The sequence below is a fragment of the Acipenser ruthenus genome, chromosome 29 (genome assembly GCF_902713425.1).
Source record: "Acipenser ruthenus chromosome 29, fAciRut3.2 maternal haplotype, whole genome shotgun sequence".
Taxonomy (NCBI): Eukaryota; Metazoa; Chordata; class Actinopteri; order Acipenseriformes; family Acipenseridae; genus Acipenser; species Acipenser ruthenus.
The window spans coordinates 22702828-22730125 of NC_081217.1; the positions used below are offsets into that span (position 1 = coordinate 22702828).

Below are 27298 nucleotides of genomic sequence, written 5' to 3' on the forward strand. Positions count from 1 at the left end.
AGCGCTTTGTACTTGTGTCTGAAAGACCAGGCTGTAACACTGTGAGAGTTACAATAACCGTCTATCCAAACCAACCTGTTCTTCAGGTTGTCAGCGTAACACAGCCCTGACAGCGGTAACCAGCCTTTAGATCCAGCCAAGGCAATTTAAGGACTACGAGTGGGTATCATTTCACAACACGATAAGTCAAAAACTCGCACGCAATGCCTGATGGGTAACACTTTACATGAAGTATATCTTATTACTGTGCTTTTACATAGTAGTTACTTAGTAAATACATGTGTGCTTACACATAATTACAATGTTATTATGCTTAGTTACAATGTACTTAATGTGCAAAAAGATTTACACATGCAGTACATTGTAACTAGTCATAATAACATTGTAATTGTTTAAGTAACTATAATGTAAGGACACAGTAACCAGAGACACTTGGCATCCGTATTTGACATCGTTTTACACGTGCTCTCTTTCTGCTCACAGCTGCGCACGGACGCTGAGAAGCGCTCGCTGGTGGAAAGCGGCCTCTCCTGGTACAGCGAGGAGGGCAAAGGGCACTGCAAGGCCGACAGCGGGGGCTACGACACGGGCAGCCTGAAGGCAGAGACGCCCAGCCGCTGGAGGAAGGTGCGGCCCGAAGCCGGGAGCGAGGAGGCGGCCAAGCCAGAGTTAAAGAAGCCCACCAGCCTCTGCCAGCCCAGCGCCCTCAAGAAGGGCAAGAACCCCCCCATCGGGGTCACCTCCCCCATCACACACGCCTCCCAGAGCACCCTCAGAGTGGCCGGTAAGCGCACAGGAGCGGCACTGCAGCAGAACAGCGAATGCAAACGTGACGTTTTTGTGATTTTTTTTCTTTTGTAAACTTCGTCTTTGTGTTTCTGTGATGTTTGCTCGGAACCTGTGGAGTTGAGAGCAGTTTGTTACCTTTTTATAAGCACGTGCTGACAAGGTCTAAGTGGTTTGAAGAGTCAGACTCTTAAATATTCTTGGGCAGAGACCAGGGGAGTAAATTCAGAGCGTCCTGGGACACAAGCCAGTGTGAGGGGGAATGCCTCAAAAATGCTGACGAAATAAGCGGGCAGTTTTTGGATAAGAAAGCTTTTATTAAGTTTTCCACACGCTGCAATTCAAAACCACAGTGCAGGCTGCTGAAATCCACTGTCAGCAAGTCTGCACTAATTGAAATAACTGCTGCATAATAAGAAGTGGTTGTATTGTGTGCTATTCAGTAAGCTGAAGCCAACGTCCTTCGACATGTTATATTGAAAGACATTCATTAATGATTCATTCTTGGCTTGAACCATATTATTATTATTATTATTATTATTATTATTATTATTATTTATTTCTTAAACAAAAACATGCAAAAAAAAAAAACTGGGCAGAAGAAAAGCCGCTGGAAAGACCTTTTGAATGACATCGTTGAGACTTGAACTGCTGGACAGACGGCTCCTGGGTATCCTGCACAGGCTCCAGCTCTCTCTGCTTGTCCACCAGCAGAATCAGCTTACCGAGCTGCAGCTGGCACGCTGCCTGCCACCTGATCAGCAGGCTTTGTAGAAACTGTAGCGTAGCCCCTTTATCCCTTCAGAAACCCTTTATAACACTGGGCTTAGGCTTGTGTCAATTCAAACTGCACCGCAGTTTAGCACTTCAGTATTGAAAAGCAAGAAGCAGATGCATGTGTAGACTGTGAATAGAGCTTTATTCTACACGTGAGGAGAGGGGGGGTGTTTGTGGGAACTGCAGCTACCTCAGACCTGAGGCTCCGAACAGGACGCCAGAGCGACGAAATGGATTCACAAATGTTTAAAAATAAAAGCCATGGCGATTTTTTTTTTTTTAATAATCATTGCATCTTTAAATCTCACAGACCCAAGCTTTCATGTCGCTTCCAAGCTCTCCTCACTCCTCCTCGCTCTTGTAAACTGTTAGTGCCTGGGTACCAGGGCCTCTTAGAAAAACAAACCAGGGAGAATTATACAGGAAATACATACTAGTCTGATATTTACAACAACAAAAAATAACTAATAAAACGAGTCTGCAGTAAATGAATGGAGTACTTCACCTCGAAACGCGTGTGTGTTTTGGGGACACAGCGGCGCGACTCCTGTGTTACTGTGTGCTGCTCTTTCTTTCCTGCAGGTAAGAGTGACCAGAAGGCGGTGGACAAGGTCAAAATGGCAGTGAAGGGGACGAGCCTGCAGAGGTCGTGCTCGGACGCAGGGAAGGACCGGGGAGAGACCAGGAAGCCCCCCTCTGGAATCGTCCGGCCCTCTGCAGGAGGCTCGTTCGGCTACAAGAAAACCACGGGCACAGCGACCGTCATGACGGCCGGGGGAGCGGCCATCTGCAGCGGCTCAGCCACCGTAGGCAAGGCTCCCAAAACCTCGGGCATCCCCGTGAAGCCAGCGGGCGGGGGGGGCGGGGGGCGCAAGACCAGCCTGGAAGTGTCCGAGGGGTTCCTGTCTCCCAACGCCCGAAACAACATTCAGTACCGCAGCCTGCCGCGCCCGTCCAAGTCCAGCTGCATGAGCGTCACGGGGAGCAGGGCCGGCGCTCGCCCCGTCAGCAGCAGCATCGACACGGGCCTGCTCAGCACCAAGCCCAGCGCGGGCCTCTCCCGTCTCAAGGAGCCCGGCTCTGCCAAGACCAGCAGCCGTGCCAGTCTGGGCCCGGTCAACCAGACAGACCGCGAGAAGGAGAAGGCCAAGGCCAAGGCAGTGGCTTCGGACTCTGAGTGCGGGCCGCTCAAACCAACACCGGAGCCCGGCTCCAAACTGCAGGGCCTGCGTCCTCCGAGCGGGACCAAGTCCTCTGAGCTCTCCTCACCCACCGCACACAGGTATTGCCTACCTCTCTGTGTCTGTCACCACACCATTATGATGTCTTTCTCTTTATGAGTCTGTGGTTCTGTGAAGGTTTCTTTTCATGGAAGAATGTTTCACCTGATTAAACCCTGGGGTAGATGTATTCTATTCATTGCACTGATCAGTATTCTGCTCATTCTGTTTAAAAATGATCTGCTCAAGAGCTTCCTCTGAGAGGCTCCATACTGACTCTGCACTTGGATACACTGCCCGTGCCTTCGACCCTACGGCTCTGACAAACACAGGGACGTGCCTAGAGACTCTTTATATACACACACAGAGCCAGCACCACAGTGTGACACCAGAGAAAACCAGCTGCTGCTCCTACTACTGCACTACAGAGTTCTACCACAAGAGGGTGGTGGTGAGCGGGGAAGAAGGGTTTTGACAAAGCCTGGCAAAGCCACCATTTAAGTTCAGCGTTCTACATTCTGCATTGGTTTTAAAGACTGTGTAAATACTGTTAGAAATGCTGTGGGGAGGTCTTGTGATACCTTTAGGTTACACGAAAGACCCATTTTTTTTATTGATTTATTATTATTTTTTTATATTCTAAAGACCCGAATGCTGCTTCCTCTTATTTCTATCATGCTTCCCATTTCCGCAGGGTGCTGAGCTCCAAGTCCCTCGGAAAGCCGCCCAGCCTGGCTCACCTGGACAAGGTGAGCTCCAGCAGCCTGGACTCTGACATGTGCATCCCAGACCACCCCCCCCCTGGGGCTCCCCCCCTCAGCAAGCTCCAGGACCTGCCAGCCTCCCCCAGCCCCTGTCTGACCCCCAGCCCTGCTCCCATCCTCAACGTCAACTCCAACAGCTGCTTCAGCGCGCAGGGCCTGGGCCTGGGGCTGGGCTCCTCCCCTCTGCTCTACCCCAAGCTGTCCGGACTGCACCGCAGCATGGAGTCCTTGCCCCTCCACATGAGCGTGCCAGCGGCCCCCAGCTACCCCGGGGCTGAGCCCAGAGAGAGGGAGGAGGAGCGGGGCACGCTGGGCTGGAGCCCCGGGGTTCGCTCCTCGCTCATTGAAAGGTAAGCACCCAGAGTGAGGTTTGGATGCTTTCAGTTTCTCTCCCCTCAATGTCCTCACTTTTTAATGAAGTCTATGGTAAGAAAATGTACGAGCGAGAGGAGGCCGATCGGCCCATCAGCGCCTGTCCTTTTGCTCGTAGCCGATTGGTCTCGGAACTTTATCTCGTCGGGTCTTTCAGGTTGTCCATACTCTGGATCAATCTCAAAATACAGATCAGTTTGCACCACCATCTCAAACAGTACAGCGGCACGCTTCAGTCCACGGCTAGTCTAATTCATCACCGGCCTGACAGCCAGGATACATCAGTCTCACCGAGTCCAGCCCTCTGTCAGCCTCTCTTACAACCAAGGTCATTGCAAGGGCATTAATATGCAGGAGAGAGCTGTGCAGTTTAAATATATTACACAACCAATACAATATATAGATTCACACAACGCTAAGTGGACTGCACACACAGCTCTGTACAGATTTGCTTAAAGATCAAATCTGATTAAAATCTTTGTCAAATTTAAATTAGAATTCAGGTTCTATACAGGGTGATTTTAATGTCGATAGCAAAAAGCGCATATCCACGTCTTATATTGGCTGTAGACTGAGTGTGATATTCTAGGATTACCACACTTGGTTGTGTAGCTCCTTCCTACAGCTATGAATTGCTTAATGTGAAAGGAAGGCCCTACGATGTATCTTCCTCCCTGATGAATATCAGAGTGCAGTGTTTTCACAGTGGCACACAGTGGCAATCCTTTCTAAACAGAGTGCCCCTAAGACCAGAGAGTTCCAGGAGAACGACCCTGCCGAGCTTCTAAAGGGTCTGTTCTTTGTGAATGTCGAGTTGACGAGATTGATTGATTGTTTTATTTGTCCTCTAGTTCTCAAAGGGACAGGAACACTCTGCCCAAGAAGGGACTGAGGTAACTATTTCAATTTCATTCCAGACATTTTACACTCTCCGGAGTTCCAGGTTTGTGCAGAATTATTTCTAATAAACACAAATGAAAAAAAAGGACTGGATTCCTAATGAATCTCATTCTAAGTGTTTGCTGCTGTACCTTTAAATCAATGTTTAATGACTATTTGAAGGGTTTCACTTTGGCTTACTGGAAACAAAAAATGCTTGCAAAATTATCCAGTAAAGAAGGATGTTTTATGAATGATAAACAGTATTTGTAGCAGCACCACAGTAAACACTCACGGCTCTTTGAGCAATAGCCTGAAGACGCTGAGACTTTTTAAAACGTTTGTCAGAGAAGCTTCTTTTAGTGTCGGTGTGTATTCTAGCAGTGTTACTGTGGTGCTGGATGGTGTGTGAAATGAAGTTCTGCATCCATGTCCCCTCAGTCGCTATAGCTCCTACCAGTCTGAAGAGGACGCTAAAGAGCGTCGGCACTCCCACACCATCGGAGGCCTGTCCGAGACGGAGTGCCCACCCCAGCTGCCATCTCCCTCCTCCGTGTCCCTGAGCTCCACGGGCAAGGGGCCCTTCACCAGCCTCGGTCAGTCCTGGGCAGGGGCATCGCCATGCTGTTGAATCAAGCTTTTACATGATGCCCACGCTGTTTGTCTAGGTCTTGGAAAAATGTTTAGTCAAAGGTCATCAGGATTTTTTATTTTATTTTTGCAAGCTTTAGACACATCTTCTAATCGGATTGCAATTACTTATGAATCCTAAGAGCAAAGTACCAAATAATGCAACCTCTGTTTTGACTGCGTCCTGTGAGTTGATGTTCATAGTGCATCCATAGACTAAACCTCAGCTGTCTATCACAGTTGTTGCTGTTTTGTTATTTAATATTTTTTTAAACTGTTCTAAACAGAAAGCCACTATTAAGATGTAATAAATGGGTTAGTTGTTTTAACTCGAGGCTGTTGATGTGCCTTGGATAAAGGTGTCTGCCAAATAAATATTAAGAATACATGTTGGAGAAGGGAGGAGGAGGCGCCTCTCTGGATGATTTATTAGTATTAATAATGATTTGTACACTGGATCTGGACTATGATTGATGTCACCTATTGCCTCGGGCACCAGCTGGAAGTTGGACTTGGTTGCCATGGTGAAATTCACTTTGATGAACAACAATGGTGATTCATCAAGCTGGATTTCATCATCGTCTGTCTGTCATGATTTCTGCAGCCAAATAAGTCTGATCTTTCCTATTAGCTTGCATGTCAATTGAGACATATAATAGAATTGTCCGTTAGACTTGGGTTTTTTAAGAGCGCAGTTATTTTGTGACATGATTAATAAGAGTCCAAATCTGTAATAATACATTTACAGGTGTTTTCTAAAGTGTGATCGGACTCTCTCCTTCCGCTGTAGACTCTTCTGCACCATTGTGTAGCACTTCAGTGAGAGAGCAGTGTGTGATCATGTGTGCCTGGTTCACATTGTGTAGCACTTCAGTGAGAGAGCAGTGTGTGATCATGTGTGCCTGGTTCACATTGTGTAGCACTTCAGTGAGAGAGCAGTGTGTGATCATGTGTGCCTGGTTCACATTGTGTAGCACTACAGTGAGAGAACAGTGTGTGCCTGGTTCACATTGTGTAGCACTGCAGTGAGAGAGCAGTGTGTGATCATGTGTGCCTGGTTCACATTGTGTAGCACTGCAGTGAGAGAGCAGTGTGTGATCGTGTGTGCCTGGTTCACATTGTGTAGCACTTCAGTGAGAGAGCAGTGTGTGATCATGTGTCTCTGGTTTACATTGCGTAGCACTGCAGTGAGAGAGCAGTGTGTGATCATGTGTCTCTGGTTCACATTGTGTAGCACTTCAGTGAGAGAGCAGTGTGTGATCATGTGTCTCTGGTTCACATTGTGTAGCACTTCAGTGAGAGCAGTGTGTGCCTGGTTCACATTGTGTAGCACTTCAGTGAGAGAGCAGTGTGTGATCGTGTGTGCCTGGTTCACATTGTGTAGCACTTCAGTGAGAGAGCAGTGTGTGATCGTGTGTGCCTGGTTCACATTGTGTAGCACTGCAGTGAGAGAGCAGTGAGTGCCTGGTTCACATTGTGTAGCACTGCAGTGAGAGAGCAGTGTGTGATCGTGTGTGCCTGGTTCACATTGCGTAGCACTGCAGTGAGAGAGCAGTGTGTGATCATGTGTCTCTGGTTCACATTGTGTAGCACTTCAGTGAGAGAGCAGTGTGTGCCTGGTTCACATTGTGTAGCACTTCAGTGAGAGAGCAGTGTGTGATCGTGTGTGCCTGGTTCACATTGTGTAGCACTTCAGTGAGAGAGCAGTGTGTGCCTGGTTCACATTGTGTAGCACTGCAGTGAGAGAGCAGTGTGTGATCGTGTGTGCCTGGTTCACATGGTCCATTAACACTCCTGAGGCAGTTTTTCTCTCTCTCTCTCTGCAGTGAGCTCCAGCACCCCCCGCATCACTCGCTCCAACAGCATCCCTGCCCACGACGCAGCCTTTGAGCTGTACGGAGGGGCCTCTCAGGTGGGCAGCACCCTCTCCCTGGCAGAGCGACCCAAAGGCATGACCCGCTCCGGCTCCTTCCGGGACCCCGTGGACGACGGTGAGTGAGCTCCCCCTGGGTACAGCCGGACTGCTTTTCACATGCTTCCAAAACAGCTGCCATAGCCCTGTGAAGGACGAGACTGGCCGGTTTAAAAAGTCTCCCTGCTGCAGAGAGAAACTGTGGGTCTTTAACAGCAGCTTTCGTGATGTTTGCTGGAGCGCAGCTCTTGGACTGTTTTAATAGAGATGTTCATGACGACGTTGGGATGCAACGGAACTCTCTGTTCAGAATGAACTCATGCCTAAAGCTTGGTTGGGGACACCGATGGAAGCAAAGCAAAAGAACATTCAGAACTGTTAAGTTCTAAATTCCGCGGTGACGTACCGTAGTAACATCTAAAACTGTAGGAGCAAAAACAATGCATGTGGTCTATAAAATAAGATTGAAGATCTTCTAGTCGATACAGCGTTATCCCCATGAGTTGTCAGTGTTTTTTTGTGTTGTAGTATTACCATGTGAATTAAGATGCCTTTTAGATGGGGCAATTATTGTGGTAACAAGGGAGGACCTTCAGTGGTCAGACCATTCCCAAGCCTAAAACCGCATGTAAAACACACCTGGATATGCTTGTGAATGCAAACTGTTCTACGCTCAGCGGAGTTATTTAACTAGATAAGAAATCTTAGTCCTGTTTCCTTCTTTTGAATAACCTGTCTGTCTCCTCTCTCTCGCTCTCGCTCTCTCTCTCGCTCTCGCTCTCTCTCTCGCTCTCTCTCTCTCTCTCGCTCTCTCTCTCTCTCTCTCTCTCTCTCTCTCTCTCTCTCTCTCTCTTCACAGTCCACGGCTCTGTGCTATCCCTGGCATCCAGTGCTTCATCCAACTACTCCTCGGTGAGTACACATAGCCTGCCTCGATACCCCCAGTGATAAGTGCAGCTTCCACATGCCTCTGGTGAAGCTGAGTACATGACCAAATAGCAGAGTGGCTGAAAACAAGGAACCACAGAGTCTGGTTTTATACAGATACACAAGTCTTTAATTTAAATAGCGTCCTTGCATGTTTTAAAATGAAGCAACTTTCATTAGTTCATTGCATTTATCTTCATGAAGGGGTTTTTGGGGTATTGAATTAACATGCAAGGCTCTACTGTTTTCCAAAGAACAATTGTCAGAGTTTGAGGCTTTGCATGGGAAGTGTTTCGACAGTGCATGCTGAAGCGATGCATGGTCACACCGAGTCTAACTCCTATCCCTGTTCTGTTTCCTCTGTTCTGGTTTCACAGGCTGAGGAGAGGATGCAAGGAGAGGTAAGAGGCTGCATGATGATGTTTGTCAAAGCCCCTCGGGCAGCCCTGTCATCTCCACAGGGCTGGAATACAATGGCAGTGCATGGGGGACAAGTTTGTGATAATCACTGTGGTTATCGTCACACTGCAGTTCAAGTGAATGTTTCCATGTGTGCATGTTTAACAAAGCCTCCTTCTCGAGCTGTGTCCTCTACACGCGTGTAATGCTTCGCCGTTTGGTTGCAGTTTGAACATTAAGCTCAGTAAAGTATTGAGCTGTAGGACACACTGTGTTTTCTGTGTCTTGTGTAATTTTTTGTTGACACGCCATACAATTTCACAGTGGAAATGCAAGAACTGTTTTCAATACTAACCCAGGAATGCATTTTGAAATTGAAAAGTTTTTAAATATTAGAACGTTTGCCTGTACTGGTTTTTTTTTTCATGTATTTTTTTTTTTTTTCTTCTCTAAAGCAAATCCGTAAACTGCGCAGAGAGCTGGAGTCTTCCCAGGAGAAGGTGGCCTCCCTGACCAATCAGCTGTCGGCAAACGTGAGTCCCGCTTCACATCCTCCAGTTACAAACCTGAACCAGTCGGAGCCCCTCCCATTTGCATGTTGTTTGCTCATTCTCTGCTGGGGACACTAGGAGGGGGTGTTAGAACAAGTTCTCCAGTCAAGCCTTTTAGAAGTACGTTGTTTGTATTGCAGGAGAGTCTCTGCGCTTTTCCTCCAGGTAGTGTGGATTTCCTACTGGCTCTGTGTTGATGGCTGAAGTGTAATGCTGGCTCCAGGGATCAGCCTATTGCAGCCTCCCTGGTGCATCAGCACACACAACGCCAGCGATCAGCCAGTCTGGTCTCCCTGGTGCATCAGCACACACAACGCCAGTGATCAGCCAGTCTGGTCTCCCTGGTGCATCAGCACACACAACGCCAGCGATCAGGCAGTCTGGTCTCCCTGGTGTATCAGCACACACAACGCCAGCGATCAGCCAGTCTGGTCTCCCTGGTGCATCAGCACACACAACGCCAGTGATCAGCCAGTCTGGTCTCCCTGGTGCATCAGCACACACAACGCCAGTGATCAGCCAGTCTGGTCTCCCTGGTGCATCAGCACACACAACGCCAGCGATCAGTCAGTCTGGTCTCCCTGGTGTATCAGCACACACAACGCCAGCGATCAGCCAGTCTGGTCTCCCTGGTGCATCAGCACACACAACGCCAGTGATCAGCCAGTCTGGTCTCCCTGGTGCATCAGCACACACAACGCCAGCGATCAGCCAGTCTGGTCTCCCTGGTGTATCAGCACACACAACGCCAGCGATCAGCCAGTCTGGTCTCCCTGGTGCATCAGCACACACAACGCCAGCGATCAGCCAGTCTGGTCTCCCTGGCACCACGGCAGTTTGAATCAGTCGTAGGCTATCGCACTCCGTTTTTAATTGGTATAATGAAATCCACATTTTGAAATGTAGGACTTGGTTCTGTTAGAAAGGACCGACGTTGTTTCAGACAGGCGTTCAGGTTCTGCAGTTGCTCGTGTTTCTTTGCATGGTGGGGTGCTCGTGGATAGTGCTGAGAGCTGGGCATTCATTGGCACGTCAGGACCCTGCAGTGAAAGCTGTGATTTGAAGTTATCGCAGGGCGTCTGTGTGGAGTGCTTTACATTGCAGTGTTCTCCGTGTCCTTCCTGTCTTCATGGCTCTCCCTCTCAGAATAACTGTGAAACTGGCTTGCGTTCAGAACTGCAGCACGTTGAGGTTTTATATAGATTTTATAAACTTGTGCGGTCTGTCTTCTCGTTGTGCTTTCATGTTCAAATAAACCCTCTGCTTGCTTGATGCATGTTCTGTTAGAGCTGGCAGATGTTTGTTTGTGTTTCTCGTTACCATGAGGTCCTGCCAGGTTCCATTTCAACCTGATACTTGATCTGGTTTTGTTAGATTTTTTTTCGTTCGTGTGTGTTTCTGTCTGGTTTCCTTTTTTTTTTTTGCGTCAAATGTGAGGTTAAAAAAAAAAAACCTTCAATTTCTTCTACCTTATTGAATGAGGCGAAGCTTTTCTGTTTTTTAACAACAGCGATCGAGGGTTTCAATGGAGGAGCGTGAGACCAGAGAAAGTGTTTGTCAGGCTGATAAGAGTCTTAAAAAGAATAGCTTGTAGTTTAGGGAGGTGTCCCGCAGGGAGTTTAGGGAGGTGTCCCACAGGGAGTTTTCTCTTTTTAGCTTTTTTGTGACCCGTATTGCGCTGTCTGTAAATTGGCAGTACAGCCCCACTGTGGGCCCTTGAGAAAGACCAAAGCAATGCCCACAGCTGTAGCAGCAGCAGCAGTCCATTCACTCGGGTACAGCAGGTTCTTGTGTTTGAGATTCAAGCCCAGCAGCACACCCTGGACAGCAGCACGCTGACTCTCGGTTCACTTTCCTGTGCTGCGTCTCTTCGCACCTTGAGGCTTGGGCTTGGCTGTTCTCTGGCCTTCTCCCTGAACAGATCAGAACTGGATCTCTTTACCAGACACCTCATAAAGAAACAAATGTTGTGATTTGTGAGTTGAACTGCCTCTTAACCTGACTCTCTCCCCCCCTCCCCCACTGTTGAACACTTACTCACATGGACTGCTGCTGTTGCCTTGCTGTTGTCATTGGATGTTCTGTGGGGCAGTATGGACAGGTTTGTTTAAATTGTGATTTACTGGTTACTGATTTCCACCCCTCATTGTCGCATGCAACACCCACGTTGAAGGTGCAGTTACTGAGGTTTTAAAACGAGTTTCCTACCAATGAACTCTCTGCTGAGCTAACAGGGTAATAATTGTCTTAGTTTTTGCTGTTCCAGTCCAATATGCCTCCTAATTACCTTCTATCAAAGTCATACCTGCTGTCTTGCACATCATGACTGAAAATGTCGCTTTTAAACATCACAGAATACATTTTTGTTGCACAGTAAGTGAATGTGTCACGTGAGGGAGGGGCTGTAGTGCAGGTGATTCTAACATTGTGTGTGTGTTTTTTTTTTTGTATTCATCTTGTGTGATCTGAATTGTTTTTAGTTTGAATTGTAACCGAGTGTCACTCTTTATTGATTTTGCTTTGCAGGCAAACTTGGTGGCAGCGTTTGAGCAGAGTCTGGTCAACATGACGTCCCGGCTGCAGAGTCTGTCTGTCTGCTCCGAGCAGAAGGTGAGGGAGAGCTGAAACTAACTTCAGGGGACTTGAGGGCTGGGGTTCATTTGTGCCGGATCGCTCCGGACCTCAGATCCGCTACCTTTCTGTCTGACAGGCGAGAATTCGACAGTGTGCAGATGATAAACTGGGGGGGGGGGGGAGGGGGGGAGACTCTCTGTACAGAACATGTGCAATAAAAACACTTTCCTGTTTCCATGTAAAGTCTTACCAAAAACACTCCGACTTGAAGACATTCTCAAAAAAAAAAACACTTGAAATACACTTTTGAGTAGAACTTGAAACAGATTCTTCACTCCGTTAAGAACCCGCTCCGCATTCCGGAGTGATGTCATGCTGTATATATTCTAACCCTGCTTTACTTCCACAGGACTCTGAGTTATCTGAATTGCGGGAGACCATTGAGGTGATGAAGACCAAGAACGTGGAGGCCCAGGCAGTGATCCATGTGGCTCTGAACAACCCTGACATCACACCCAAAGGTAACTCTGAACCACCCTGACATCACACCCAAAGATAACTGAACCACCCTGACATCACACCCAAAGATAACTGAACCACCCTGACATCACACCCAAAGGTAACTCTGAACCACCCTGACATCACACCCAAAGGTAACTCTGAACCACCCTGACATCACACCCAAAGGTAACTCTGAACCACCCTGACATCACACCCAAAGGTAACTCTGAACCACCCTGACATCACACCCAAAGATAACTGAACCACCCTGACATCACACCCAAAGATAACTGAACCACCCTGACATCACACCCAAAGATAACTCTGAACCACCCTGACATCACACCCAAAGGTAACTCTGAACCACCCTGACATCACACCCAAAGGTAACTCTGAACCACCCATCTAGTTTATTTTTATTATGTCACAATCCTACAATTCCAGGTGATGCTAAACTTTTGGCCACAGCTGTAGTTTGAGTCCCTGCTGTCTGTATTAGCTAGCAGGCCATGTATTTCATACAGGTACATTGCCATGCGTGTATTTTTAATCCCACTCCAGTTGCTTAAACCGTGCCGCTGTGTTTGGTCCCCAGAGCTGCGGATAAAGCGTCAGAACTCCTCGGACAGCATCTCCAGCCTCAACAGCATCACCAGCCACTCCAGCATCGGCAGCTGCAAGGACAACGATGCCAAGAAGAAGAAGAAAAAGAGCTGGGTAAGAGCAGAGCCAGAGAGCAGGACCTTCAGCAGCTTCAAATCCACCCTCCTCCTGGAGGATTCCTTCAGAGGGCTTTGTGTGTGTGCAGAGCCCCAGAGCAGGACCTTCAGCAGCTTCAAATCCACCGTCCTCCTGGAGGATTCCTTCAGAGGGCTGTGTGTGTGTGCAGAGCCCCAGAGCAGGACCTTCAGCAGCTTCAAATCCACCGTCCTCCTGGAGGATTCCTTCAGAGCGCTGTGTGTGTGTGTGTGTGTGTGTGCAGAGCCCCAGAGCAGGACTTTCAGCAGCTTCAAATCCACCCTCCTCCTGGAGGATACCTTCAGAGCGCTGTGTGTGTGTGTGTGTGTGTGTGTGTGTGTGTGTGCTGAGCCCCAGAGCAGGACCTTCAGAAGCTTCAAATCCACCCTCCACTCCTCCTGATATTTCTTTCCAGGTGTATGAGGGGAGTAGCCCTGTGTGTTCAGCTGCACGCGACCCGCAGGTGGACGCCTCCCCAGCCTCTGAATCCTCTCCTCTTGCAGTGATGTAACTCTGACCTTGTGTTCCAGCTGAGAAGCTCCTTCAACAAGGCGTTCAGCCTCAAGAAGGGTCCCAAGTCCGCCTCTTCGTATTCGGACATTGAGGAGATCGCTACCCCTGACTCGTCCGCACCCTCCTCCCCGAAGCTCTCCCACGATGGGGGAGACAACCCCCCGCTGTCCCTGAAGTCCTCCACCTCCACCTCCTCCTCTGTGTAAGTTTGAGGGAGGCTGATGGGTATGGAACTCCTGCCGGCTGCTCTGAAGCAGCCACTCGCTTCAGATCACCTGGTAGCGTCATCACAAGAATGATACTTAAAGGAGAACCGCTAGCCTACCATTCAAACACAGTGTGGAATGAGTCCGGTGAATTCCCAGTACCCTTTCTTTTCTTTTAGTGAGGGCCTGTGTTGTACATTTTAAACATCCCAGCAGTCCCCTCCTGGTGGTACGTTGGCTCACGGGCGTCTGTCTCTGTCTGTCCACAGGATCTTTGAAGGAAACGAGGAGCCCGAGTTGGAGGACAAGGGGGTATCGGAGCTGCGCTCGGAATTGTGGCAGAAGGAGATGAAGCTGACGGACATTCGACTGGAGGCACTGAACTCCGCCCACCAGCTGGAGCAGCTGAGAGAGGCGATGAACAGCATGCAGGTACGACAGCGAGGAGCAGAGAGCAGCGGCTGTGATACACCCAGGGGTCACTGTGCCTGACAGAGCAGAGAGAGGGTTCATTGTACTGGATTGAACAGCATGCAGGTACGACAGGTAGCAGAGAGCAGTGGCTGTGATGGACAGGTTTCACTGTGCGTGATTGAGCAGAGAGCTAGTAAGAAAACGATTAGTTTTTCCCATTCTGTTCCCTAACAGTATAATGGGATTACTGTAAATGCTTTAAGTGGCCAGGTAGAAGCCCCATTGACCCTCTCTGTCTGTTCTGTTCCCACAGATGACTGTAGAGAGTCTCAAGGCTGAGAACGACCAGCTGAAGACAGGAACAGGACCGAACACAAGCCCCGCCCCCAGCCCCGCCCCTCCCTCCTCAATGTCCCAACCACAGGGCTTGAGCTCCCTGCTGAGTGCGTCGCCACGGCAATCCATGGCCCTGTCCCTCACGCAGTCCTTCACCCTGAGCCTCAACGAGTGCACGGACACAGGTGAGAACGATGGCCGCTAAAGCTTTAATCCAGCACTTGCCAGCACATGTTGCTTTTGTTTCGGTGTTCTATGCATTGGCTAAACGGTGTATAGAGGGTTCATGAAAAGCAGGACTATAAAATCCTAACCCATTTCCTGCAACGTAGACAAAGCTCCCGTTTTTGCAGCAAAACGCATTCGTTCAGCATTCAGGTTGTTCTCCTGCTGTGCTGCTCTCTCTCTCTTGCTCCCTCTGTCTCTCTCCCTCTCTCGCTCCTTCTGTCTCTCTCCCTCTGTCTCGCTCTCTCGCTCCCCCTGTCTCCCTCTCTCTTCCTCCCCCTGTCTCTCTCTCTCTCTCTCTGTCTCACTCCCTCCTCGCTCCCTCTCCCCCTCTGTCTCTCTCCCTCTCTCTCACTCTCTGTGTTTTTCTCAGATTTGTCTCCCATGGATGTGATGAGCATTTCCTCTCATAAAGAAGATAACAGTCGTCTTCGTATCCTTGTCCGTGTTTCTGACCAGGACGTTTTCAATGACGTGAGTATCCTTTCTATTGGATTCGAATCATCTTTTTGTTACTGCTTGAGGCTCACACATGTAGGAACCTATTTCTTTCTCTAGTTCCAGGTCACTGTTTGTTTTCATTTTAAAGTACATGCTTTCTGTTGGGTCTGTAAAATATAGTGAATGATTGTTTTGTCCTTCCATTGTCTAGGATCTCAAACAGCAGGATTTCTTCATCGGTTCGGTCAAGGTCAATGCTAAAACAGAGTGGGACACGCTGGATGCTGCTGTCTGCCAGACCTTCAAGGTAACTTGCCATTGCTCTCTCCCTGCTTTCTAATTCAGGGAATTTGAAACCACTTAGTGTCTACATTCTCTATGCAGGAAGCTTCTGAGTCAATAAGGACTTTGAGCATCCGTTGTGATACGATCTACTCTGACGTGTCTCCCTGCTTTCCATTAGGACTACATTGCAAAGGTAGACCCTGCCTCCAGCCTGGGCCTGTCCCCGGACTCCATCTACTGCTACAGCATCAGCCAGGGCAGGAGGGTGCTGGGGGCAGAGTCCCCCGAGCTTGTGCCGTCCCGGTACATGGGCAGAGGCACCAGCTGCATCGCCGTCACGCTGAAAGGTCAGTGCTCGTAACGAAGACGCGGCTTTTGTACTCGGAACAGCTTTTTGGGGTATAGTTTCCCCGCACAGAGCCGTTCCATGACAATGTAATGTTTTTTTCCTTACTGGAAAGGCTTTAGATGATCAAGCTTCAGCGTATTCAGGTGCCACGGAAACTCTTGGGCTTGTCATACACCTAGCTTCTCGACTCGTGTCCTTCATCCAGTCTCCTTTTCAAGGTGCCTGTGCTCAGAAGCAGGACATTTTCTTTTTATAAATGGCCCATTTTTCTTCGTCTCTGCCCAGGCATTTTGTCATTCTGAGATTACTCTGCAGCAACAGAACTAGCTGACTTTCCTTTTAATTTTACCCCCCCCCCCCCGTGAAAGTGGTCTAGTTTTCAGCCTGAGAAACTTTTACAGCAGTTCCTGAAGGACTCATCATGAGGTGGACTACTTTGTGAAAGTGATGGTGCGTCTCTGCTGCCCCCTGCAGGTCTGAAGGAGAAGTGCGTGGACAGCCTAGTGTTCGAGACCCTCATTCCCAAGCCCATGATGCAACACTACATCAGTCTGCTCCTGAAGCACCGCCGGCTCATCCTGTCCGGCCCCAGCGGCACGGGCAAGACCTACCTCACCTGCAGGCTGGCAGAGTACCTGGTGGAGCGCTCCGGGCGTGCGGGCACAGAGGACATCGCCATCACCTACAACATGCACGAGCGGTCGTGCAAGGCAAGGAGAGCTGCAGGGCACACTGCTGTGTTAGAATGGGAAAGCGCTCTGTGTGCTTTAAACAGATCTTCAGCATGGCTGGCTGTGTGTGTGTGTGTGTGAGATTGCACTGGAGCAAGGAACGTTCTCTGTGTGCTTTAAACAGAGCTTCAGCATGGCTGTGTGTGTGTGTGTGTGTGAGATTGCACTGCAGCAAGGAACGCTCTCTGTGTGCTTTAAACAGAGCTTCAGCATGGCTGTCTGTGTGTGTGAGATTGCACTGCAGCAAGGAACGCTCTCTGAGTGCTTTAAACAGAGCTTCAGCATGGCTGTCTGTGTGTGTGAGATTGCACTGCAGCAAGGAACGCTCTCTGAGTGCTTTAAACAGAGCTTCAGCATGGCTGTGTGTGTGTGAGATTGCACTGCAGCAAGGAACGTTCTCTGTGTGCTTTAAACAGAGCTTCAGCATGGCTGTGTGTGTGTGAGATTGCACTGCAGCAAGGAAAGCTCTCTGTGTGCTTTAAACAGAGCTTCAGCATGGCTGTGTGTGTGTGTGAGATTGCACTGCAGCAAGGAACGCTCTCTGTGTGCTTTAAACAGAGCTTCAGCATGGCTGTGTGTGTGTGAGATTGCACTGCAGCAAGGAAAGCTCTCTGTGTGCTTTAAACAGAGCTTCAGCATGGCTGTGTGTGTGTGAGATTGCACTGCAGCAAGGAACGCTCTCTGTGTGCTTTAAACAGAGCTTCAGCATGTCTGTGTGTGTGTGAGATTGCACTGCAGCAAGGAACGCTCTCTGTGTGCTTTAAACAGAGCTTCAGCATGGCTGTGTGTGTGTGAGATTGCACTGCAGCAAGGAACGCTCTCTGTGTGCTTTAAACAAAGCTTCAGCATGGCTGTCTGTGTGTGTGTGTGTGAGATTGCACTGCAGCAAGGAACGCTCTCTGTGTGCTTTAAACAGAGCTTCAGCATGGCTGTGTGTGTGTGAGATTGCACTGCAGCAAGGAACGCTCTCTGTGTGCTTTAAACAGAGCTTCAGCATGGCTGTGTGTGTATGAGATTGCACTGCAGCAAGGAACGCTCTCTGTGTGCTTTAAACAAAGCTTCCGCATGGCTGTGTGCGTGAGATTGCACTGCAGCAAGGAACGCTCTCTGTGTGCTTTAAACAGAGCTTCAGCATGGCTGTGTGTGTGTGAGATTGCACTGCAGCAAGGAACGCTCTCTGTGTGCTTTAAACAGAGCTTCAGCATGGCTGTGTGTGTGTGTGTGTGTGAGATTGCCGTGCAGCAAGGAACGCTCTCTGTGTGCTTTAAACAGAGCTTCAGCATGGCTGTCTGTGTGTGTGTGAGATTGCACTGCAGCAAGGAACGCTCTCTGTGTGCTTTAAACAAAGCTTCCGCATGGCTGTGTGTGTGAGATTGCACTGCAGCAAGGAACGCTCTCTGTGTGCTTTAAACAGAGCTTCCGCATGGCTGCTGTGTGTGAGATTGCACTGCAGCAAGGAACGCTCTCTGTGTGCTTTAAACAAAGCTTCCGCATGGCTGCTGTGTGTGAGATTGCTTGCGTTTCTAACAAACTACTTTGTGAGCAGCTTATTTTAGTTGTTTGTCCTGATGGACTACTGAAATATGTTGGGCTATTTTGTTAAAAGCGTAAAGGAGATGTATTTATACCAGCATACCAAAATCACTTTTATTTGGTTGACTACATGTAGCTATGTGGTGATTTTGGCCACTTATCATATTACACAATGAATAAATCGTAACGCGCCTACTTGAAAATATCAGCTCTTTCGTTTTATTTCGTTCTCTCTCTCTCTCTCTCTCTTTCTCTCTCTCTCTCTCTCTCTCTCTCTCTCTCTCTCTCTCTCACATTTTTTATCCTTTGTCTTCTTCAGGACCTGCAGCTGTTCCTCTCTAATCTAGCCAATCAGATTGATCGAGAGACCAGCTCTGGGGAGGTCCCATTGGTTATCATCCTTGATGACCTCAGCGATTCGGGGTCCATCAGCGAGCTGGTTAACGGAGCGCTGACCTGCAAATATCACAAATGGTGAGGAAAAAACAAACCCAACATGACCGATTGCATGAACCTGGCTTGGGTGTAAAGCTTTGTGACAGAGCGGTGTAAAGACATGCTAAAAAGCTGCTAACCTCTTTCCTGGTCCCTTTAGCCCCTACATCATTGGAACAACTAACCAGCCGGTGAAAATGACACCCAACCACGGCCTGCACCTCAGCTTCAGGTATGTGCCAGTCCTTCTACATCGAGAGACTGGACGTTATTTCAGTGCGCTGTCCAGGTTTGTGTCCACTACTTTGACATCACTGCCAGGGGATATACAGTATGGCATGAAGTTCATTTCGAGGGGAGAACAACAGACTACCTGAAAGGATCGCAATCAAGCAATCCAGGTTAACTGACCAGTGCTCTGCTCTGCTCTCTAGGATGGTGACCTTTTCCAACAACGTGGAGCCTGCCAACGGGTTCCTGGTGCGCTACCTGCACCGCAAGCTGATGGAAACGGAGAGCGACTGCAGTGCCAACGACGAGGACCTGCTGCGGGTGCTGGACTGGGTGCCCAAGCTGTGGTACCATCTGCACACCTTCCTGGAGAAGCACAGCACCTCCGACTTCCTGATCGGTAAGGGTGCTCTCCGTGCCAGCGATGGCAGCCGTTCCCCTGGTTTAAACATCTTGTTAGACAGCGACATCTTGTGGCCAGTTTGTTCAAATATTTGGATTGATCTTTTCATTGAGCTCAGTTGAATTGACTTGCCACGGCTGAAAGCAGTGCCTTCTCTATAGTACAGAAACAACTTGTGTGTGTGTGTGTCTGCGTGTGCGTGCGTGTGTGTGTCTGTGCGTGTGTGTCAGCGTGTGTGTCTGCGTGTGCGGGAGGGGTCCTGCCTGCTCTGTAGCTGTCTCCTGTTCCTGTGCTTTTGGAGTACAGTTCAGTTTCTGCTAGCCCTTCTTTAACATGTGTTTTGTTCGTATTGTTTTGTTTCAGGCCCTTGCTTCTTCTTGTCATGCCCGGTGACAGTGGAAGAATTCCGCTGCTGGTTCATTGAGCTCTGGAATCACTCCATCATCCCCTACCTGCAGGAGGGGGCAAAGGATGGCATCAAGGTACGCCACTGTGTGCCAGTCCTACTTCACAACATACACACCTTGTTAAAAATCTCTCAGCCAGTCACAACACCGGATATTGGAACATGCAAGTGCATCTTATTCGGGCGTCTCGTGCGCGGTAGACATGGGCGACGGCATTAACGGTGTATTGTGTTCGTTTATTAAAATAATGAAAGCATGATTTTATAATGGTAGGTACAGCTGACCCTGCCTCTTATGGTTTTGCGCTTTGGTTCAGCTACTCTTTGCACACCCAAAGGGCTCACAAAGACACTCTCTTACCTGCCTTATAAATGACGTGGCCTATTAAACATGCCTGGTTAATCTGCCCCCCTCTCTCTCTCTCTCGCTCTTCCCCACTTCCCCCCCTCTCTCGCTGTCTCACTCTCTCCCCCCTCTCTCTTTCTCTGTCTCTCTCTCTCTCTCTTTCTCTGTCTCTCTCTCTCTCTCTCTCTCTCTCTCTCTCTCTCTGTCTCTCTCTCTCTCTCTCGCTCCCTCGCTCTCCCCCCCCCTCTCTTTCTCCCCCCCCCCCCCCCCCCCCCCTCCCCCCCTCCCTCCAGGTGCACGGTCAGAAGGCGGTGTGGGAGGACCCTGTGGAGTGGGTAAGGGGGACCCTGCCCTGGCCCTCTGCTCAGCAGGACCAGGCCAAACTGTTCCACCTGCCACCGCCGAGCGTGGGGCCGACTGGGGCGGGGCAGCCCAGTGAGGAACGGGCCACGAAGGAGACCACGCCCAGCTCCCTGGACTCCGACCCCCTGGTCAGTGCACACTGCAGGGTGAAATGCATCACCGTTTCACAAGGGCTTTCGTATGGATGTGTTACATATGGCTTGTTCGTGGGTGTCATTCACGATCAGTAACCTCATTCTTGGTTCGTTTTCAGATGGCCATGCTGTTGAAGCTACAGGAAGCAGCCAATTACATTGAATCTCCAGACAGGGAATCAGTCCTGGACCCCAGCCTCCAATCAACACATTGAAAAACCACAAGGATGCGAAAGACTTGCAGCTCCGATGGCTCGTGCTGTTAACAGTTTTTTTCCCGCGGTTTGACGTCAGCAGTGGGCCTGCTGGCTACAGAAATGTCTCTGTCTGTGTTTTAGTAACACAGATGGTAGGTACAGAGTCTGCGCTGTAACTCCCAGAACCACAATATGATGGTTTAAAATAATCCACCTGGAAATTAATGGAAAAAAAGAACTGAAATTTACCTGTGTGTATCTTTTTCATTTTTTTTTTTTTGTTATTTAATCTACGCATGGCAATCGTTTCAACTGGATTAAAGACAAAATGTTTATATAAATCTGAATCTGAAAAAAAAAAAAAAAACACCTTCAACAAACAGTGGGGAGCTACTACTGTTCCACCGCTGCCCTTTCAAACAAACAGGTGCTCATTGGAGGATATACAGTATTCTCACACCTCATTGGTCCTCACAGCTTGTGGGCGGAAATTAAAAGCACAGCCATGAAATCCACTGAAAAAAAAAGCACATATTTTTAAAGCATTAAATAGCATAGGAGAAGCTCAGAACAGTCTCAACAGTTCTACAACTGGTACGGTAGCTTTCTTTTGGGTCCTAGATTTTGCCTGTTCTGTTTTAAGGTCTAGGATGACTGTGCTTTTCAATTACTAGAACCCAGAACCATGGTCCGTTCGTAGCTTGTATTTAATATTTAAGGGCAGAACCATCTCAATAGCGCTGGGGCCCAGTGGGCAGATCACAATGAATTTGTAATTGTTCTGCTGCATAGCCATTGCCTTGTGCGGCCGTATCAGTAGCTGTTCATATATTTGAAGGGCCGGTTGAATCTACGCAAGCTGATGAACTCCCCTGGTTCAGGGTTCACAAAGACAAGCTGTGAAGACTCAAACACATATGCAATTTTCAATTACAACGCAGGTTTTTGAAAATCAAGAATGGCTGGTGCTTCTATAACGCCTTAATAAATCATTGTGTAGTTTTAGTTCTAAGAATGAACAACAAAGACGAATCCATGAAGGTTGCTTCATGTAGTATCTACAGAAACGCATGCAGTTCTGCATATGAAAGAGTGGAGAAGACGGTTTAGCAAAAGGGAGTCCACGCACTGTTCTAGATCCTACTGGGTTCTAGATTCTATTGAGCCATTGTGTTGGAACCTTTAGTTTCAGGGTCGCCTTTCATTGTTTGACTTCAGAAACTACACAAGCTGGTAGGGCTTATGAAAAGCGAATAAACGTCCTCCCTCTCCTCAGTTGAAGTGTTGGCTCTCGCTCGCTTGATTGCTTTGCGCGAGGCTTGTGTCAGTTTGTTCGTCCTCTATAAGCAGATATAACACCGTCGTGGTAAATGGACACCACTGATGATGCGTTTCCAGCTGCTACTGGGACCACAGTCCGTTTACTTTGTGTGTGTCTGTGAATTGCACTGCGAGAGAAACGCTCCAGGCAGGTGAAGGAAGTCATTCAGCATGCATTGTACGAGGTGGTGGGACGTCTGGTCAGTGTTTGAGCTTTATGTAGCACCCCTGCTAAAGACTTGATTGTAGACTTCAGATGGGAACGGAGGAGTGCAGCGCCGGTTTGATATCTGTCTTAATTTTCTATGCTGATTGTAATATCATGGCTAACTGAGGACCAGATATCAATAAACCATATATCCTTGCATGTTAACATATATTTAACATATGAACGTACACATCGTATCACATTCATACACCTGGTTCATATGGGAGAGGCTTTTTAGGGGCTACCGAAGAACAGCCTGTGGCTTGTAAGACTAGAACACATTTGTGAATTAGTCCTTTGTTTGTATCAATACTGGGCAGTCTTTTGTGTGTCTGCCTTGGTTCACAAGAAGGAATTGCAGTACTGTATTGATGCAACAGGTGGCAGTGGACTCCCTCTAATATCTCTCTCTCTCTGTTTATCCAGAAGTGATTCTATATACAGAGTACTGCTTTTAAAGAATTGGATCCACTTGATTGCTGGTAACAGTCACAAGCGATTCTGCAACTTGAACAAACATTGTTATCTCAACTTCCCTTTGTTTCCTACTGTAATATTAGTATGTTCTTAAATCATTGTAGCTGATGTTGTTCTTTTTCAAGGGATCAGTGGATAGGTTTGGAGTCATTTGACAAGTCCAGGCACCGCACAGGACAGCACAGCTGATTCAAGTGGATCAATCTTTTTAAAATCCTTTCTGCAAATTCCATACATATTGCATCGATGGCAACCACTTTAGAGCGAAGGTGTCTGTTCTGTGTGTACTTAACCAAATACTTGAATTGTATTCTAGCGCAGTGGCTGTAATGTTAGCAGGTTGAGTAATTCAGCTTTACAGGAATGTACGTTTAGTAAGAGTGCAGTGCTCTTTTATATTCCGCCATTCATAGACTAGGCAGCCATGCAACATCGCCATGATACTGGTGCTATTCAAACCTTAGAATCGTCCTTGCACTCCATTCTGAAAAGGTGTGACCTCATATATTTATTAAAGCTGCATAGGCAGGACTGCCGACCCCTTACCCAGTAATAGTCTATAGAACGGATAATGAAAAACAACTTGCTTACTAATAATAATAATAATAATAATAAATAATAATAATAATGAGGTGTATTTATGGCATCTGCCGTCCTTTTCAGCATACGAGATAGTAGTAAAACTCGGCTTTGAAGTCGTCCTGTTGTTGCTCAGTAATAGTGTATTATAGCACGACACCGAAGGATGCGTATTAAAGTATGAAGGGCAGGGTTGAAAAATAAAACCCTGTCCATGATGCTTCCATGTAGAAAACCCTGTCCTTCACTTTCCATTTAGAAAACCCCGCCCTTCACACGTTCCATTTAGAAAACCCCGCCCTTCACACGTTCCATTGAGAAAACCCCGCCCTTCACACGTTCCATTTGGAAAACCCCGCCCTTCACACGTTCCATTTGGAAAACCCCGCCCTTCACACGTTCCATTTGGAAAACCCCGCCCTTCACACGTTCCATTTGGAAAACCCCGCCCTTCACACGTTCCATTTGGAAAACCCCGCCCTTCACACTTTCCATTTAGAAAACCCCGCCCTTCACACTTTCCATTGAGAAAACCCCGCCCTTCACACGTTCCATTTAGAAAACCCCGCCCTTCACACGTTCCATTTGGAAAACCCCGCCCTTCACACGTTCCATTTGGAAAACCCCGTCCTTCACACTTTCCATTTAGAAAACCCCGCCCTTCACACTTTCCATTGAGAAAACCTCGCCCTTCACACGTTCCATTTGGAAAACCCCGCCCTTCACACGTTCCATTTGGAAAACCCCGCCCTTCACACGTTCCATTTAGAAAACCCCGCCCTTCACACGTTCCATTTGGAAAACCCCGCCCTTCACACGTTCCATTTGGAAAACCCTGCCCTTCACACGTTTGCATGTGGAAAACCCCGCCCTTCACACACTTTAATGTGTCCTTCAGTTTAGTAGCACCCCTCAAATGCACTTATTGGTGGAAAAAAAGACTTAAAGACCTTAGCAGTTGTGGACTTGCCAGTTCCCATCAGTGGACTTTTGAAATCCCAGGAAGAAATTGTCTGTAAATTTAAAACTGCATGTGAACCGTTTGTACAGCTGATATGGGGTGGGGTGGGGTGGGGTGGGGTGGGGGGGAATATGTAACAATAGGAGAAACCTGTCCTGGTATTTTAAATACATTCTTGAGAAAGCTTGACACTGCGATTCATTGCGAGAGACAGGTTACAGATTCGGCTCTGGAAACGTTGCAGTGTTAACTTTCCTCTCTGTGTCTTTGTAGACCACTGAAGGGGTAGAGTAACTTCTGATGTGATGTATAAAAATAGTGTTTTCTAGAATCGCTATACAGGAGCTAGGCAAAGCAACTTGAGGTGCAACAAATCTATATTCATACACCTGTATACCTTATCAAGCCTTGAAAAGGTGTATTTAAAATGGTCTGGCTGATCAAAAGAAAATCTTCTTCATCTTCATTACAGCAGCAGCTGGTCAGTGTCCATAATAATCTCACATGCTGTCTTCATTCTACTGTGTCATTTTAATTCTTAAGATTTTCTGTTTTTTAAGCAAGGTAGATTTTACTGGTGGCCCCCTAATGTGTAGAATTCAGGGGTTTTGCACAGTTACTGGTTTGGTAATTTTCAAAGTAATGCTTTTTACGAAGTAGAATTTTTTTATTCCTTGGGGGGGGGGGGGGGGCTTTTTTGGTGCTTTTTTTTTCCTAGGATAATAATAAATGGTAGTTTGTTGTATAAGTAGAGACGGTCGAGGTGGGTTCCTGGGAGCGGGGTGGGTTCCTGGGAGCATTCTGGGGTGGCTGGAGCGCAACTTCTTTGTTTTATTAATTATTTATTTATTTCTAAATTATTTCACAGAGGAAGCTTTCGTACAGCTTCTAAAGCGTGCCCGGAGCCTGGATTAAATCAACATTTATGGCACTGCCATGTAGTTATGGCTGCACCGTGGTTGGTGTAATAATACAAATGCAGAACTCCTGATATCTGAGAAGAGAACCAAAAATATAAGGACCTCCCTGGCAGCAGGGCAGTGTCCTTCAACTCGTCCGAATCCTTCAGTGAAATCAATGGATGATTTTTTCTTGTTTTCTGTAGCTTTTCTAAGAAATAGCAAAACTGATTCCCCCCTGGCTGTGTAACCAGCTGCGTTTCTCAAAGTATATTCAATTTTATAGCTGCCTTATACCTGGGATCTGCTTCCTTGCACAGTCACTAAGATGATCTGAACTGGATATTAAATCCAATACAAATGGCTTATGTAAGTGCAGAAAGTTTCAACTACTGCTTCCTGGTAATGCATCACTTCCTGTGCTGCAGGTCATGTACCTGGAAGTGGTGCAGAATAATAATTGGATTGAGACTAGGGAGAAAGGAACCTGCATTAATATCCTGTAAGAACCCCCCTGTATCATTAAAGCTGCCTGGAATGCCACCCTGAGCATGCGAGCCAGCGAACCCGTGCCGGGCTGTCTGAGGTCTTAACCCTGGCTCTGTGTTAATCTCTTCTGAATGTTGTACCTATTCCTCCCTGTGAGTTTCATGTGCTGTGCTGAAGCGGTTATCCTGTGTAAGGGGACTATGCAGCAACCTTTACTGGCTTGAGTAGCATTCACTCTGGGTGCTTATCTGTGAATGCAGCCATTGAGATCTTCCAATACAGTTCAAGGGAGGTGAAGTGACTCCCTCCCTGATCCGGGGTCATGCATTGCAAGGGGGCTGTCTTGGAACCAAAACATGTGAATGTGTGTGTGTGTGTGACAGTCAGAGATGTGCCTGTGCTGGTACAACGTGAATGAACTAATCGGAGGCTCCTAATGGGTTTGGAATGACTGTAGGGGTAATTGCTGATCATTGGTAGAAGCAGGGCAGTGAAAAGGCAGTGCGATTGATGCTGTGTTCAGTGTGCACAAACACACTGAAGTCTGCAGCGCTGGCTGGTTAACACTTCTCTCTTACCTCTTGATTTTTTTACTAATATACAGTCAGTAAACTACCTTATTTACTGTCCTGTTTTGTGTTGGTAATGTGTGTGTGTTTCAGTACAGCTCTTTCAGGAACTTTGAACCAAACAGGGTTCAGAGCTTGAAGAGAGCGAATTGGACATTTTAAAAATAGAAATAAAAGTTGAACTTTTACAATGATGTGGGTGTGAGTGAAAATGCATTTGAAGCCTTGGAGAGAACACCCGTGCACCATTCTGCATTATCTCCTTAATGAGGCCAGTACGGGCTGCTGGAGAGTCACACAGGAAATGTCTTAACATTGCAAAGCTAGTTCGTAATTTTTTTTTTAAAAAGTGTAATGATGGTATGTGATATAAATGACGTGCTGCTTTGATGGACTATATGTTGTGAACGCATGTCACCTTGGCGTGTTTGCTAATCCCTTCGTAGGCCCTGGTTGTCATTCTTTTCCATGATTTATTTGTTTTTTTTAAACCGGAAGTTTGCTTTTCCTAAGCGACCCTTTATAAAACTTGCTTTCGATTTTGTACAGCGCATTCTAATTGTAAAGAGTGTAAATAGTAACCGCATCGGCGACAACAATCATTAAAGATAACAAATAATAATTTAAAAAAGCTGTCTGTAGAGTTTCAAAGACTAACCTCTTTTTAATAAGTTAGTGCTGAGGGGCTCTGAGCATTAAGGCATGTTTCTGAAAACACAACAAACCCCATCTGTCTGCCATTGTTTCATTGTTTCAATAAAGTCATGCCATATATTGTATAGTGCGACTCTTTATTCTTCCATGCTGTACTGTTTTGATTTTAAATGTGATTTACCTGCTCCATACAGTGTGATTAGGGCAAGTCAAAAAACCTTGTATAATCACTATCGGGTATTTAAAAGACACGTTCTGATTTGTCTTATTTTGGTGAATGCCGGAAGCTTTTCTTTTAAAACATTACAAAAAAATTAACCATCGACGAGAAACAAGACAAACGCTGGCGGCTGAACAAACTTCTGCTGTGATGTGAATCACTCCGCCCATGAGCGCGCATGACTGAAGAAACAGCCAATCGGTATTAACGTGCTGGTCTAAACTGTGGCAGTACCATTGACTCGCTATGTGGGTGTATTGACTCCCTTATTAACAGCATTTTCCCTACAATGAAGACCAGGTTTAGTTCTCTGCTCTGCAGCTTTAGAACAGTACACGTGTTGA

At 47.5% G+C, this 27298-nt stretch overlaps 1 protein-coding gene across 10 annotated transcripts in view; it reads left to right on the plus strand.

Moving 5' to 3' along the window:
- Positions 1 to 26859, plus strand: part of LOC117966035 (neuron navigator 1-like) — a 109090-nt gene extending 82231 nt beyond the window's left edge. For all 10 annotated transcript variants that reach the window (XM_059004407.1, XM_059004408.1, XM_059004404.1 and 7 more), the window contains 25 exons: positions 484 to 784; positions 2146 to 2845; positions 3478 to 3897; positions 4771 to 4812; positions 5240 to 5394; positions 7255 to 7419; positions 8200 to 8252; positions 8645 to 8668; positions 9122 to 9199; positions 11744 to 11827; positions 12201 to 12312; positions 12888 to 13009; positions 13561 to 13745; positions 14019 to 14181; positions 14477 to 14684; positions 15098 to 15198; positions 15377 to 15472; positions 15629 to 15797; positions 16274 to 16509; positions 18383 to 18537; positions 18659 to 18730; positions 18933 to 19129; positions 19496 to 19614; positions 20178 to 20375; positions 20501 to 26859. In XM_059004407.1, coding sequence (XP_058860390.1) covers positions 484 to 784; positions 2146 to 2845; positions 3478 to 3897; positions 4771 to 4812; positions 5240 to 5394; positions 7255 to 7419; positions 8200 to 8252; positions 8645 to 8668; positions 9122 to 9199; positions 11744 to 11827; positions 12201 to 12312; positions 12888 to 13009; positions 13561 to 13745; positions 14019 to 14181; positions 14477 to 14684; positions 15098 to 15198; positions 15377 to 15472; positions 15629 to 15797; positions 16274 to 16509; positions 18383 to 18537; positions 18659 to 18730; positions 18933 to 19129; positions 19496 to 19614; positions 20178 to 20375; positions 20501 to 20596 — 4251 coding nt within the window. In that variant the 3' untranslated portion in view covers positions 20597 to 26859. The remainder of the gene's footprint in view (positions 1 to 483; positions 785 to 2145; positions 2846 to 3477; positions 3898 to 4770; positions 4813 to 5239; positions 5395 to 7254; positions 7420 to 8199; positions 8253 to 8644; positions 8669 to 9121; positions 9200 to 11743; positions 11828 to 12200; positions 12313 to 12887; positions 13010 to 13560; positions 13746 to 14018; positions 14182 to 14476; positions 14685 to 15097; positions 15199 to 15376; positions 15473 to 15628; positions 15798 to 16273; positions 16510 to 18382; positions 18538 to 18658; positions 18731 to 18932; positions 19130 to 19495; positions 19615 to 20177; positions 20376 to 20500) is intronic.
- The last annotated feature ends 439 nt before the right edge of the window (positions 26860 to 27298 follow it).